General features: G+C 55.4%; 1 protein-coding gene across 14 annotated transcripts in view; it reads right to left on the bottom strand.

Moving 5' to 3' along the window:
- Positions 1–2,083: 2,083 nt before the first annotated feature.
- The window catches only part of LOC135971355 (SH3 domain and tetratricopeptide repeat-containing protein 1-like), a 52,219-nt gene continuing 38,014 nt past the window's right edge, over positions 2,084–16,288 (bottom strand). For 3 of the 14 annotated variants that reach the window (XM_073993937.1, XM_073993936.1, XM_073993935.1), the window contains 6 exons: positions 12,881–13,061; positions 11,554–11,704; positions 7,317–7,439; positions 6,455–6,611; positions 5,297–5,493; positions 2,084–2,483 (listed from right to left, as the gene is read on the bottom strand). In XM_073993937.1, the coding sequence (XP_073850038.1) occupies positions 5,390–5,493; positions 6,455–6,590 (240 nt within the window). In that variant the 5' untranslated portion in view covers positions 6,591–6,611; positions 7,317–7,439; positions 11,554–11,704; positions 12,881–13,061 and the 3' untranslated portion in view covers positions 2,084–2,483; positions 5,297–5,389. Of the gene's footprint in view, positions 2,484–5,296; positions 9,536–11,553; positions 11,705–12,880; positions 13,062–13,583; positions 15,912–16,288 lie in introns of those variants that run through there. The other 11 variants (XM_065546536.2, XM_065546539.2, XM_073993934.1 and 8 more) reach the window with 9 other exon arrangements.

Genomic DNA, 16,288 nt, shown 5'->3' with positions numbered 1-16,288 from the left:
CCTACTGGGAATGCGGCCCAGCAGGTCTCAGCCTCCCTTTACCCAGCCCCCATTCAAGATGGAGTCGCTCTGGTTCACGTGCCTCTGACAAGCTGGCCTGGGTTGAGTGTCCCCTAGTGTGTGGTTGTTGGAGCTGTTCCTAGGAGTAAGCGGGATTGTCAGTAGGAAACAGGCCTCGGTTAGCCCTGGGGCTGGCACTCTGCCCCAGTATGTCGGTCTCATTTTAGTGGTGACAAAACTGGGGCTCAGAGACATCAACTCCCTCACCCCGAACCCCCAGACTGTGCGTGGTGGGCTGGGGTTTGAATGTGGGGCTTGAAGACCCATCATCTCCTCTGGTCCCCCAGTCTCTGCTGTCCAGGAGAAACAGGATCCCAGGATCCAGGCCCCTCATGGCACCAGCCAGGGTGGGTGGAGATGGGAAGGCACAGTTCCAAAGCCCCCCGGATTCTGAGGCAGTTCGGGGGCCGAGAGCAACCCGGACCTGCGACCCCACCCCGAGAAGAATGGCTGCAGGCCCGGCCCAGCGGGCAGGAGGTCTGTGTCCTCAGTCAACGTGACGGCGCTTCCCGCTCCTCCAGCCAGGCCGTGCCGTCTTCACGTTTCCAGTCATGCGGCCTCCTCTCCAATTCCCAAGCCCAACCCACAGAGACAGCGATCTGGGGTCAACGTGAGGTTTGTCAGCAGCTCTGAGCTGCTGCTTCCCGCCAGCCCCGCGGCCCGTTCTGGAAAGCTCTCTGCTGTCCCCTGGTGGGGAGGCTCGGGGCAGGGCTCTGGTTGCAAGCATGGGGTCCCAGAACCTCCTGGCTCTGTCACCTCTGCTGGGTGGCAAACCAACCCAGGACTGAACCAGTGACACCTGTGGCGCTCCCAGAACCTCCTGGCTCTGTCACCTCTGCTCGGTGGAACACCAACCCAGGACTGAAGCAGCAGATGGGTGCCTGATTCCTTATTATCAGAGCTCCGCCCACTGGCAAGTCCCTCTCTGGGCCTCAGTTTCCCCTTCCATTAAACAAGGGGCTTGGGGGATACAAAGGAGAGGTAACAGCTTAGTGAGGATGGGAGGTTTCTTCTGGGGAGATGAATACATTTATGAAACTTGATGGCGTGAGTGGTTGCACAGGACTGTGAATGCACAAATGCCACATTATTTGCGTTGAAATAGTTCATTGCATGCGATGTGAAAGTTACCTCATTTAAAGTGTTTAAAAGAGCGGCCTGGGAGAGTGCAGTGTATGTGAGAATCACGTGGGACACCCACAGTCTCTAACCTCGGTTTCCTTGCCGTAAACTGGCAGAGACCGTGTGAGCTGTGTTCCTTGGGCCCAGAGATTCCAAGAAGGAAAACCTGGGTTTCCAGGGACTGGGATGAGGGCCGGAGGCTGGAAGGGGAGGGGTATGTGGGGACGGCTGGGGGGCAGCCCAGATAAGGCTTTCAATACTGGGTAGCAGCATCTACACAGGCAGAGATCCCCGCATCTCACTTCCCGCAGGGCTGACCGGTGGTCAGAGGTGGGACTGGCCAGGCCCGGCCCAACCAAGCCTAGGAGCAGAGGACACTGAGTGAGGGATCCCTGGGGCCACCCTCACTGGCTTGTGGCTCTCCTGACACCACAAGAGAGGTCCAGGAGCTGACCTTGGGTCCTAATGGGGGACATCTTCCTGGCTGCAGGCTGGCAGGGTGGTGTGGTGGTCAGTGTACTGGGCTCTGCATCTCCGCCCCTACCTGCTGTGTGACGGTGGGCCAGACACCTAACCTCTCTGTGCCTCTATTTCTTCAATGGCGAACAGGGACACTAGCAGCCCCCACATCCAGGCACAGTGGCCTGAAGGTTAAAGGCAAGGGCGGCACGAGACCTACAGCAAGAGCTCTGAGCAGGGAGAGCAAGGAGCTGCCCAGAGTTCCACCACCATCTCCCCTCTGGCCGCCGAGGAAACCGAGGCTCATGATGACCTGGCCCAGGTCTGTTGGACTCACAGTTGTTCTCATCCCCAAGATCAGCGGGCTGCCACCAGGGAAGGAGATGGCCCCCAGACACAGCCCAGGAAGCACACAGGGAAGGATGCCCTGGGGACTTCGGTATGTTATTGTAAAAAAAAACCATTTATTGCTATTTGAACCCTGCTTTCATGCCTCCATTTCCCAGAAAATGAGCCACGGGAGACACCAGGAGAGGGAGGAGACCATCCTCCTTGCACAAAACCCACTCCCTCGGATGCTGTCCTCAGCGAGGGTGGCTGGGGGCCAACCAGGGGGCCCACCCGCAGAGTGGCAGAGGAGGCAGGTTGACCCTGTGGACGTTGAGCTCTGTGGCGAAGGTCCTGGCCTTCTGGTAGAAGAAGAGCGACTTCTCACGGTCCAGGAGGAAGTTGTGGGAGATGGTGGCCGGCCGCGTGTAGATCTTCAGCTGTGCCTTCTTGTTGCCCAGGTCCACGGCGGCTGCCAGTGCCAGCTGGTAGTACCTGGCTGCATCAAACGGGTCCTGAAGGGGACAGGTCATGCTCAGCAAAAGGGGGACTCGGAGCCCGTCTTCCCAGAGGCCGTTCCTGTCTCCAGGTCATTCCACATGTCCAGCCAATGCTGGCTCACCCCATGAACCCTGAAGCCTGTGACACTGCTGTGGTCTCAGCTGCAGGAGGTGGGGATGACCCTGACACCCCTGGAAGCCTTCCTGACTGCCCCTACGCCCCACTCACCCCAAGTCTCCTGCCCCAGTGCCACCCTCTCTGCAGGCAGTGGCTGCTTTCCCCATGGGCTGAGGTCAGGGCAGATCCTGCCTGCTCTGAGAGTTCCATGCAGGGCCCGTGGCTCCAAGCCACAGCAGGGGCACAGCGTTGAGTGACCCAGGCTCCCCTCTGGCCCCTGTCCATGCTGACCATTTCCAGGCCCTCCACGGGACAGGCCAGGTACAAAACCATCTCACAGGTGTTCTCTCTGGCAATGTTCCCTGAAATATTGACGGAGTGTGACTCCCCAGACATCCACTCCCATTTTCAATGCATCTTTGGCTCAAATTCACCATCCCTGGGTTGGGATGCCATCTCCCAGACCTCCTCCTTGACCCTCCCATCCCCCACCCGGCTTCTCCCCAGGCGCCTCCTCCACATGGGGTCACCCAAGGGACCTCTCTAAGACCCATGCCTAGCCTGTCCCTCTTTACCATCTCAAGATGACTCCCAGGGCCAAGGACAAAGTCCAAGATGCAGCAGTCCATTCCCCCACTGCCCCGCCCCACACACGGCGCAGGGGCGTGAGAAGGCCCCGAGTCACCGCCACTGCTCATCCAATGCCCCTCGGCCCAGCCGAACACTGGACTCTGTGCTGGGTACGTGGCTGAGCCTAATGTCCTTGCTCCCAGTCTGAGGGACCTGGGAGTGAACACTGACCACACAGGGTGGCCCGGGCTGTGGCAGAGGGAAGCCCAGGAGCCTGTGGGGGGCCCAGGAGGCCCCAGACTCAGCCGGGGGTGGAAGGCAAAGGCTTCCTGAAGGGGTGGGGGCATCCCAACTAAACAGGAAGGAGCCAGCCAATGCATATGTCTCTGCGTGTGCCTGTGCATGTGTCTGTGCATATTTGGGTGCCTGTGTGTCTGTGCGTGTTTGTGTGCCTGTGTGCATGCCTGTGTGTGTGTGCGTGTCTGTGTGTGCGTGTGCCTGTGCCCGTGTGCATTTGCGTGTGCATTTCCATGTGCCTGTAGTGTGTGCAGCAGCTAGTGAGTGGCAGGCTGAGCCAGGACACACCTAATCCTACCTATTCCAGGGCTCGCTCTCACGTGTAGACTAAAGGGGACCCCTTTTTAGAGGCAATCGGCAAAGATGCCCATTTACCCCTGCCTCTCTGCCAGCCTTCCAGGCCCCATGCAGCCCGGCTTTTTCTCCTACTCCTCTGGGCCCTGGGTCCAGAGCCTACTACACAAGGAGGAGGGTGTAGCCTTGGAAAGACAGCCGCCCTTGGGGAATTCCAAGGGGGTCTCCCTGTGGGAAGCTGGCCTGCGCTGACAGCATAGTCACAATGAGGCCCAGAGGGCTGTGCATGGGAAGGAAGACTGTGCATGGGAAGGAGGGCTGTGCATGGGAAGGAGGTGAAGGAGGCCTCTGCCCCTCAACCCCAACCATGGACTTTGGCCTCTCAGGTACTACTTGGCCCTTTCCTTCCTCCTGGGCAGGCGGAGTGGGCGGCAGGCTTGACCAAAACAGAGAAAGGCCTCTTCTGGGAGGCCCGTCCCCCTGGGTCCCAGGTGAGCCCCTGAGCGGTGAGCAGCGTCCCTCTAGGTCTGACACTTGGCACCTCCCTGTCTGGCTGGGACTTGGGAGGCCACAGGGACCACTTCTGACCACCAGGTGTCGTCAGCACTGGGCGGGGGCCTTCCCGGCAGCCCCAGGCCTGCGGTGGGGGATACGGGGCGGGGTCTTAGGGCTGCCCCAGCTCCTCATGTTGTTCTAAGGCCCCCAAGATCTCGGCCGCAGGACTGGAGTGCCCTGGCCCCTCAGCCCATAAGGAGCACTGACGCGGTGCCGGTGCGATGCTGAGGAGGGGCGGTGCCTGCTGGGCAGAGGGGTGGAGACACCCCAGGTCTGAGTCTGACAGTCCCAGCTCTCCACCCCTGCAGGGCTGGGGGCAGAGGGAGCACAGCACCTCCCCTCGAGACAGACCCGACCCAGCAAGGCCTCAGCCTGGCTGGCTGGGGCCCCGCCCCACCGCACCTGCCCTGAGCTGGGGTTTCCCTGTCTGTGAACCCAATGGTAAGACACTGGTCCCACCCCACCCTTCCTGGGTGATGTGAAAATTCAAGGTGTCTCGGAACTCCAGGAAGGAGTTGCTCAGTGCAGGCTGGCACCCTGGGCAGGCTTCCTAGACGAGGCGCCAGGATTTGGGTTGGATCTTGCAACGTTGATTCAATGCGAGGATGATGCCGTCCTCCGAAATGTCCTTCTCCCGACCCTGTTTTCTTTGTTAAATGCAACTTGACACTTGACTGTCAAGAATCAGCTTTGGTGTCATCTCCTCCAGGAGGGCCCCCCGACTGCAATCCTCCTTCTTTATCCAGAGGACACCATTGCCCACTCATGTGTCAGCCTCCCTGGCTGAGACTGAGTTCTTGAGGGTGGGGCCTGGCCAGCTTGGGAGCTGGGTTGTATCTGCTGACCTTGCCGGCTCCTCCAGCCACGTGCAGAGCTCCAGGGAGGCCACTGGGCCATTCCTAAGGAAGGCTGGAACCCAGGCCTCTGGGGTCTGGGTGGAGATCCCACTCCAAGGGGGCCGGGAACACCCCAAGCCCTGCCCCTCCCCACCCACCTTCAGGTCGTAGAAGATGATGTCACCGAGCACCAGGTACACATTCACGTAGTGGAGGGTCTCCTCGTCGAACTCCAGCGGCGAGTTGCAGAGCTACAGGGCCTTGAGGTAGAAGTGCTCCGCCAGCTTGCCATGACCCAGCTGATGGTGCAGGGCGGCCAGCCGGTGGTAGGCCATGCGCTCATTCAGCTGGTCCCCTGGGGTGGAGGCCAAAGGGGCAGGTGTGAGGATGTGGCTCCCTGGGGCAGGGAGGGCACAGGCCCCTCTGGAGCAGGCATGCAGACCCCAGGCAGCACACCTGGCTTGCCTCCAGGCACCTGCGGTCACCTGGGCAGCTCTGGCCAGTCCCTTCTGGGTTCCCAGACTCACTTTCCCATCTGCAAAGCAGAATTAATAAGGCCTGCCCCGTCTACTGTGAGGCTTTGGCAAAGTCGGACTTGGATGGCCCAGCTCTGTGCCTACACATAGCCACCTGCCTATGCTCACTGGTTTTAACCAGGGGAGCCCAAAAGCCATGCAGTCCAGGTGCTCCCAGGCACCCCGGCTCCAGGCAACCCACAGACATAACATCCGACTCCTCCTGGGTGTGTCACAATCGGAGCCCCCTACTTTGGGGAGTCAGCTGCACACCTACTGTGTACTGGGCCACAGGGCACAAGGCGCTGGGGCATGCGGCCTGCCTAGGGTTCCCTGTCTCTGGAGGGGGACAGACGACCCTGGCACAGCACCAGGGGATGCCCGGCCTTAAGGGGCAGACTGTTGGAAGGGGAATTGGGATTTTATCAGCCAGAGAGCTGGGTGGTTGATGAGGGTGGGAAGGGTACAAGAGAAAGGGAATATGCCACTCAGCCTGGCACATACAGGGACCAACGAGATGCCTGGCATGTCTGGAAGGCAGAGGGCACACTGGGCGGCCCTTGTGGTCAGCAGCGGGAACAGGCAGAGGAAACAGAGCTCAGTCAGGCAGGGAGCTCTGCACTGCGTGAGAGACCTTGGGCTGTGCCGCACAGCCGGACGGGGAAGCCAGTTGGGCAGATCTGCCTGCCTGGACAGGAGACCAGGAAAATCCAGCAGCTGTTTCAGCTCCTGCCCTGCAGTCCTGGAGGCTGGGCTCTGGCACAGTGTGGGTCCTGGCAGGGTGGGGCTCAGGGGACTTACCCAGAGTGATGCTGAGTGCTAGGGCCACGTAGGCAAACTCCAAGCACTCCTGGGGATTTTCCAGTGTGGCCAGCAGTGCCACCAGCTTGTTGCACAGCTGTAGCTGCAGCTCCGCCTTGCGGTTGCCTGTAGTCATTGCCAGGGCCAGGACCCGGTCCTACCACACAGGCAGGTGGGGTCAGGTTTCCCGTAGCACCCACCTTGCCCAGCGCCCTCCTCAGAGCTCAAACATGTGCTTGGAGCTTCCCACACCCCAGCTACACCTGCACCTCCACACAGCTCTGTGCTCTGGGATAACACACAGTTCAGACACCCAAGTTGGGGGCTGAAGAGTCACCTGAGGCCCATCCAGCTACACCCGGCAGCCTCAGACCCGTCTCTCCCACCTGGCCACCGGGGGTCTGACTCGGGGGAGCCAGCACTCCTCTCTGCTCTAAAAACACCACATTTATCTGTGCCCAGGACTGAGCCACACCGTGAGCTCAGAGGAAGGGAGAAGCCGTCCCACTTCGGGGTGCATGCAGACCCGGGCCTCCCAGTGACATGCTGTGTGTCCTCTGACATGTCCCTGTGCCTCTCTGAGCCTCAGTTTCCTCATCTGAAAGATGGGGACAGAACTTCCCGCTCATGGTTGCTTGAGATCATCAGGTACAAGGGTAGAGCCATTGTCACATCCAGGCCCCGAGTGTTTGTCCCAGGCAGGGGCACGGTCAATATCATGCCCGGTGAGACCACTTGGAAACTAGCATGTGCATGGGTGGCCCTGCCTCCAGGTGGGAGGCCTCTGCCCTGCCACACCTGTGCCTCAGCCCTCCAGGTGCCCCCCTGAGGCCCACCCACATCAGCCCACAGGCCAGCTCACCCGGTAGAAGGACACAGCTTTCTCCCGCTCCCAGGCCCCACTGAAGAAGATGTCTCCAGCTGCCTCAAACAGCTCCGGCCCCAGGTTGGGGTCGCCTGTGTACAGGACCACATTCTGTGCCACCTGAAAGGAGACAGAAGTTCCCTCAAGACCCACACCTGGTGAGGTGGCCATGCCCACCTTTTCCAGCCTCCTTCCTCTCACACACTACAGGTACACCTGAGCATTTTTCAGACCCTGTGCATTAGGGCTGCCCCCACCACTGGCATGAGGACAATGAACTGATGCACCTGAGTGCCAGGAGATAACTGAGCAGCTGCAGCCCAGGAGCCCGACACCTGTGAATCCTACCACCAGGGCTAGCCCTAGCCCACTCCCCCTGCACTCACACCAGTCTCCGTGGCCCCCAGATTGCTGGGAGCCCATCCCCTGGCTCCTTTCTGCGTTGCCACATCCCTGCCACATCAACAGTGTTTGTGGGTGGGCCTGGTCCCCTCTTGGCCATGAGCTCTTGATCCCTCTCCTCAGCTCAAGGAGGTATACAGCAGGTGCTCAGTAATGAAAGCTTCACCAGGCTCGTGGGCTTCACAATTTGTTCCGGACCACACTGTGTTTGGGAAAGCCTCTGAAAACAGCCACTATGATAGATTCATTTTGTAAGGAGATGTGCCACGTGTTGCTTGGAGCAAGTTCTTCTGTGTGTTAACTGAGTGGTCACATTATTTGAGCATGTGCTGTATTTGAGCAGGTGCTGGGCACTGTGAGGGGCTGCGCCTCTGCCCTCAGGGAGAAGATGCTGGCCACTGGGGGAGGATATGAGGGAACCAGTTGGAGGGAGGAAAAAGGCACACAACAGGTGCTCAGCAGTAGCTTAGGAATGAGTGGATGGATGGATGAATGGATGAGGAGATGTAGACACATGGATGGATGGATGAGTGTGTGGATAGATTAATGCTGGGATGGATGGATGGACGGATGGATGGATGGATGGATGGATGGATGGATGGATGGATGGACGGACGGACGGACGGACGGACGGGTGGGTGGATGGGTGGATGGATGGGTGGATGGGTGGATGGGTGGGTGGATGGGTGGATGGGTGGATGGGTGGATGGGTGGATGGGTGGGTGGGTGGGTGGATGGATGGATGGATGGATGGATGGATGGATGGATGGATGGATGGGTGGAATGATGTGTGTATGTCTGTATGTATGTATGGGTGGGTAGATAATGTATGGATGGGTGGAGGGTAGATGATGTATGTGCATATGGATGGATAGATGGTGGATGAATGTATGGATAAACAAATTGACAGATAGATGAATGGAGGGATGGATTAATAGGTAGATTGGTGGGTGGATGGATGAATGATGGATGGATGGACGAACAGTGAATGGATGGATGGGAGAAAGGATGGATGGAAGGATGGATGGATGGATGAATGGATGGGTGAATGGATGATGGATGGATGGAAGGATGAACAGGTGGATGGATGGATGATGGAAGCATGGATGGATGATGGAAGCATGGATGGATGATGGATGGATGGATGAATGGATAAAAGGATATGTGGATGGATGATGGACGGATGGAAGGATAAACTGGTGATTGGATGGATGATGGAAGGATGAACGGACAGATGGATGGAACAACAGGTGAATGGATGGATAGACGGGTGAATGGATGGATAAAAGGGTGGGTGAATGATGGATGGGTGAATGATGGATGGGTGAATGGACAGATGGATGAATGGACAGATGGATGGATGAATGGACAGATGGATGAATGGACAGATGGATGGATGAATGGACATATGGATGATGGATGGATGGATGGATGGATGGATGGATGGATAATGGATGGATGATGGATGGATGGATGAAGAGATGAATGGATGGATAATGGAAGGATGGATGAATGGATAAATGGATAGATGGATGAATGATGGATGGATGGATGAACAGGAGGTGAGTGGATGGTTGATGGAAGGATGGATGGATGACAGATGGATATATGGATGAATGGATAAATGGATGAATGGATAAATGGATGAATGGATGAATGATGGATGGATGAATGGTGGATGGATGAATGGTAGATGGATGGAAGGATGAACAGGTGGATGGATGGAAGGATGGAAGGATGAACAGGTGAATGGATGGTTGATGGAAGGATGAATGGACGGATGGATGGATGAACAGGTGAATGGATGGATAGACGGGTGAATGGATGGATGATAAATGGATGTATGATAAAAGGATGGATGATAAAAGGATGGATGGATGAATGGACAGATGGATGGATGAATGGACAGATGGATGATGGATGGATGGATGGATGCATGGATGGATGGATGGATGGATGATGGATGGATGGATGAACAGATGAATGGATGGATGATGGAAGGATGGATGGATGAATGGATAAATGGATAGATGGATGAATGATGGATAGATGGATGAACAGGAGGTGAGTGGATGGTTGATGGAAGGATGGATGGATGACAGATGGATATATGGATGAATGGATAAATGGATGAATGGATGAATGGATGAATGGATGAATGATGGATGGATGAATGGTGGATGGATGAATGGTAGATGGATGGAAGGATGAACAGGTGGATGGATGGAAGGATGGAAGGATGAACAGGTGAATGGATGGTTGATGGAAGGATGAATGGACGGATGGATGGATGAACAGGTGAATGGATGGATAGACGGGTGAATGCATGGATGATAAATGGATGTATGATAAAAGGATGGATGATAAAAGGATGGATGGATGAATGGACAGATGGATGGATGATGGCTGGATGGATAAATGGATGGATGGATGGATGATGGATAGATGGAAGGATGAACAGATGAATGGATGGATGATGGAAGGATAGATGATGGAAAGATGGGTGGATGATGGAAGGATGGATGGATGGATGAATGGATAAATGGATGGATGGAAGGATGAACAGGAGGTGAGTGGATGGATGATGGAAGGATAGATGGATGATAGATGGATGGATGGATAAATGGATGAATGGATAAAATGGATGGATGGATGGATGAATGATGGATGGATGGAAGGATGAACAGGTGAATGGATGGATGATGGAAGGATGGATGGATGAATGGACGAACAGGTGGATGGATGGTGGCTGAAAGAATGGATGATAAAAGAATGGATGAATGATGGATGGATGAATGGATGGATGGATGGACGATAGATGGATGAATGGAAGGATGAACAGGTGAATAGATGTATGATAGATGGATGGATGGATGGATGGATGGATGGATGGATGGATGGAAGGAAGGATGAGCAGGCGAGTGGATGAATGATGGAAGGATGGATGGATGATGGATGGATGGAAGAATGAACAGGTGAATGGATGATGGAAGGATGGAAGAATGGACAGAGAGATGGATGAACAGGTCAATGGATGGATGGATGATAAAAGGATGGATGATGAATGAATGGATGGATGGATGGACAGCTGAATGAAAGCATCATGGATGGATGGAAGATGGTTGGATGGATAATGGAAAGATGGATGGAAGGATGGATGGAAGGATGGACGAACAGGTGAATGGATGGACGAAGAGGTGAACAGAAACATGATGGATGGATGGATGGATAGAAGGATGAACAGTTGGATGGATGATGGAAAGATAGATGGAAGGATGGATGGATGGACGAACAGGTGAATGGATGGATGGACAGGAGAATGGATGGATGATAAAAGGATGGATGGATGATAGATGGATGGATGGACGGAGGGATGGATGGATGGACAGAGGGATGGATGATGGATGGATGGATGGATGGATGCGTGGAAAGACAAACAGGTGAATGGATGGATGATGGAAGGATGGAAGGATGGATGATAGATGGATAGATGGAAGGACCCACAGGTATATGGGAAGATGATGGAAGAATGGATGGATGATGGATGGATGGATGGAAGGATGAGCAGGTAAACAGATAGATGATGGAAGGATGAATGGATGGGTGGATGGACAGGTGAATGGATGGATAGATGGGTGAATAGATGGATGAGAAAAGGATGGATGAATGATGGATGGATGGATGCACAGATGGATGGATGGATGGATGGATGGATGGATGGATGGATGGATGGATGGATGAACAGGTAAATAGATGATGGAAGAATGAATGGATGGGTGGATGGACAGAAAGTGAACAGCACAGGGGTCCTCCTGCATCCCTTGCCACTCACCTGGATGTACAAGTCCACCAGCTCGCTCTGCTGCAGGCTGTAATAGATCTTCCCTGCTTGCAGCCAGGCACGCGCCTCCTTCTCTTTCTTCTGAAGATCAATGAAAATCCCCAGACTTCATTTAGTGTAGTCCAGAGTGGATTTGTAGGCCCTGGAATCAGACACAGGTGTCAGAACAAGGGCTTTCATCCTCCTGGAACCAGTCTGCCTCCTCCTGTGGGTCTGGTGACAGATGAATCTGGAATGTGCGGACTGGGAACGGCCCCCTTGTGTGTGCAGTGTTCTGCCCTTCCCAGGGTGCTGGGAGGGCCAGGGTGAACACACACAGCATGGAAAAGATGAAGGACATCCTTCTGAGGGAATTGGGCATCATGCTGCCCTGTGGCAGGAGGAATGTGCTAGTCCATCTCCCCTGCCTCCCAGACATGGCCTGTGTCTTCTCCAGACGCACCAGGAGCCGTTAGTGTTCAGAGGCTATCTGGGCCGATGGTTCTCAAGGTGTGCAGGTATCACAGTCACCCGGAGGCCTGTCCCTATAGCTTGCTGGCCCTGCCCACAGAGCTTCCGGCTCCACAGGCCTGGGGCAGGCCCTAGAACTCCCACTTGCCACAGGCTCCTAGGTGACATGGATGCTGCTCTGCTGGTCCAGGGACTACACTTTGAGAAGCATGGCTCTAGCACACTGGCCCATTTTCCTTCTGTGAACCTGAGGCCAAGACTGGAGCCAGTCTCCCAGGTCCCCATGGAATCTGGCTCCTTCCCTGCTCTCTCAGTAAGTCTGACACTCGAGGGGGTGTGACTGCAGCAATGTCACTGGGCCCTGTGGGTGGGGTGGCCAGGGCCATGGTTACCCCACCAGGTCAGGATGCTTGGGGGAAGCCGAGTAGGCCACATATGGGATGTGAGACCTTGAAACCCTGCCCCAGGGAAGCAGGTGACACAACTGGCTCTGTCTTCTGTGGGAGAGAAGCCACAGGTGGCTGCTGTGGTCACATTTAAGGGGACAGATGAAGGCCAGGAGTGAAGATTCGGGGCAGTCAGAGGTCAGATGACAAAAGCCACCATAGTAGGAAGAACAGCCCAGAGAGCACGTACTGCCTCTGCTGGGGTGGAGATGACCTTTGACCCAACAAGGGAGGCTCAAGCTGGGACTCACGGGCCAGCAGCAGCCCTGGAACGACCCCAGGCCCACCAGCTCAAAGCATCTGATGCCAAGGAACCAAATGATCAAAAGGAGAGGGGCTGCTGGGGTCCTGGGCCAGCTTTCTTGTGCCCCGCTCCTTGCCCTGCCCATCCCCACCTCCACCACTGCAAAGCCAGCCCTTACCGCTCGGTACCCAGGGACAGGTAGAGCTGACTGATGGTCTCCAGGAGCTGCCCCTCCAGCACCTTGTCGGCCACCTTGCGGGCCAGGGAGAGCTGGAGCTCATGGTAGATGACACGCTGGGCCTCACTGGGCATGACGGTGCCGTAGAAGTAGCACAGCCGCTGGACGGACCGCAGCTGGCCTGGGCAGAAGACAAAATGGAAGACATTAGTCTCCCAGCATCGAAGCGAGGCTGGCTGGGCTCGGAGGACCCTGCGCCATGCTTGCCTCTTTCACACCTCTGTGAGCCTGGGCCCCATAGGTGGGGAGACTGAGCACAGACAGGCCATGCACCCATTTCAGGACAGATACCGAACACACAGTCACATGGGCACACTTTGGTGCAGATGCTCATGGTAGAGGCCGGCCTTCTTTACAACTCCCAGGGCTGAGGTCCTGGCCAGGCTCGGCCCCTGCACCAGGCCATCTATTTCTGCTTCACAAAGCCTCTCTGGCCAGGACCAGGGCCGCCTTCAGCCTGAGCTGATGAGGCCAGGGGCACAAGTAGCCCCTGTCGCAGATGGAACCCTGAGAGAGCAAAGCCAAGCGTCATGTCTGCCACATACGGCATCATGTTGGGGGAACGGGGTTCAAAGCTGGGCCCTGGCGTTCCCACACATGCTTCTCTCATGCAACCAGGCTCCCAAGCCACAGGCTCACTGACCTCTCCCAAAGCCAGGGCGCTGGGAACGGTGGAAAGCTTCTGATTTTCTAGTGCCAGAAACATTCCGGAGATTAACACAGGAAACCAGGTACGCCAAATGGACAGCTGTTACACACACCACCCAACAACAGCTGAATACACAGTCCTCTCGAGCACCCATGGGACATTCCCCATGACAGACCATGTGCCAGGCCACAAAATGAGCCTCAGGGAATGGAGAAGGTCTGAGACCAAAGCAGAGGTGTTCTTCAGCTGTACTGGCACGAAACTGGAAATCAACAGTGAAGGAAATGTGAGAAATTCAAAAATATGTGGAAATTACACACTCCTAAACAACCAGTGAGTCAAAGAGACCATCAGGGAAACTGAAAACTAATTTGAGAAGAATGCAAACAAATGCACAGCCCGGGCCAGCGCGGTGGCTCACGCCTGTCATCCCAGCACTGTGGGAGGCCGAGGCGGGAGGATCGCTTGAGTACAGGAGTTTGAGAACAGCCTGGGAAACATGGTGAAATCCCGTCTCTATAAAAAAGTAAAATATAAAAATTAGCCGGGTAGGGTGGTGCATGTCTGTAATCCCAGCTACTCGGGAGGCTGAGGCATGAGAATGGCTTGAACCTGGGTAGAAGTTGCAGTGAGCCAAGATTACACCACTGCACCCCACCCTGGGCAATAGAGCAAAACTCTGTCTTTAAAAAAAAAAAAAAATAGCACAGTGTATCAAAAATTCCAACATGCAGCTAAGGCAGTGCTGAAAGGGAAATTTATAACTGTAAATGTCTACATTCAAAGACAGAAGAAAAATCTCAAAAACCTAACCTTCCACCTTGAGAAACTAGAAAAAGAATGAACTAAACCCAAAGCAAATAAAAGGAAGAAAATAATAAATATGAGAGTGGAAATGGGAAGTAAAAATACAGAGAATGGAAAAACAGAGATAATCAACAGAACCAAAAGTGGGTTTTTTGAAAATAATAACAAAATTGACAAATCTTTCACCAGACTGACCAAGAAAAGAAATAGGGACACAAATGACGGAAATCAGAGACTGAGCACCATGGCTCACGCCTGTCATCCCAGCGCTTTGTGAGGCCGAGGTGGAAGGATCGCTGAGGCCAGCATTCAAGACTAGCCTGGGGGAACATGATGAGACCCCATCTCTAATAAAAAGAAATAAATAAAAAATTAAAAACCCAAGTTTCTAAAATGAGAAATGAAAGAGGAAACATTATTGCCAACCTGACAGAAATAAAAGGATTCCATGAAAACACTACGAACAACTCTACACCAACAAATCAGACCATCTAGACACAACAGCCAAACTCCTAAAATGACACAAACTACCAAAAGTGACTCAAAAATGACCCCAAGTAAGCATGTGGGGTATCAGCGCCGCCCTCGGTCTCCTTGACCATTCAGGGCAGGGTGGGGAGATAGGGAGGCATGATCCCCGTTCCCTGGCCTGCATTTCCAAGTCTGAATCCCCCAGCACCCTGGGGACGGCCTCGTAGGAGGAGGTGCCACAGGCTATTGTGCCAGGAGCCACGGGAGGCTGCAGTGGGGGTTGGGGCGCTGGATTCCTGGAGGGTCTCCTTCCAGTCAGAGAATGCCCCTGGGGAAGAAGCCTGGGTCTGAACCCCCCACCCCTCCTTGGGCAGATATGTGGGACCGGGGCCCCTTCACATGGTCCTTCCCAAAATCTCATCCCTCCTAGGGCCAGGAGTGGGTGCCAGGCCTGTGCTGGGAAATGGGCAGATTTGGCCACAGCCCCTGGGGCTCTGGTCCAGGCCACAGGAGGCAGCTCTGAGTGCTCTCACTATGCCATGACAAAGCACTGCAAGGCAGAGGGGACCCACAACAGTATCCCTTGTCTCGGCCATTTCCCTGGACTCAACTTCCTCATCTATCCTCTGCGGCCTAGATTTCGGACAGCCCTGCCCACCTACTGTCCATTCACTGCTCAGTCTGCAGTGACTGTTGGATAGCACTCCATGGCTCCCCAGTGCTCTTGGGGAAAAGGCCAAGCCACAGCCTGAGGCCCCAGGCCCTGCTTAGCTCTCCAGAAGAGCTTCTCACCATCCAGCACCCAACCCACGCACTCCTAACTCTGCACCTCCCTGCATAAGCCCTGCTCACTCACCCCCGCTCACACCCCACTTATCCCCGCTCACACTTCCGCTCACTCACCCCAATCACACCTCCGCTCACTCACCCCCACTCAGTCATCCCCGCTCACACTCCCACTCACTCACCCCATCACACCTCCGCTCACTCACCCCCACTCACTCATCTCCACTCACACTCCCGCTCACTCATCCCCACTCACTCACCACCGCACCCCACTCATCCCGGCTCACACTCCTGATCACTCACTCCCATCACACCTCTGCTCACTCACCCCCACTCATCCCCGCTCACTGACCATCACACCTCCGCTCACTCACCACCACTCACTCATCCCCGCTCACTCACCCCCACTCAATCACCCCCACTCACTCACTGCCCCTCACACCCCCTTCGTCCCCGCTCACTCACCCCCACTCGCTCACCCCTGCTCACACCCCACTCATCCCCGCTCACACTCCCACTCACCCCCATCACACCTCCACTCACTCACCCCCACTCACTCATCCCCGCTCACTCACCCCCACTCACTCACCACCACTCACCCCCACTAGCTTATCCCTGGTCCTTCACACAGGCTA

Source organism: Macaca fascicularis, chromosome 6 (genome assembly GCF_037993035.2).
Source record: "Macaca fascicularis isolate 582-1 chromosome 6, T2T-MFA8v1.1".
In the NCBI taxonomy this organism is placed as follows: Eukaryota; Metazoa; Chordata; class Mammalia; order Primates; family Cercopithecidae; genus Macaca; species Macaca fascicularis.
The sequence above is the reverse complement of the archived record's forward strand: the minus strand, read 5'-3'. Positions and strand labels throughout refer to the sequence as shown.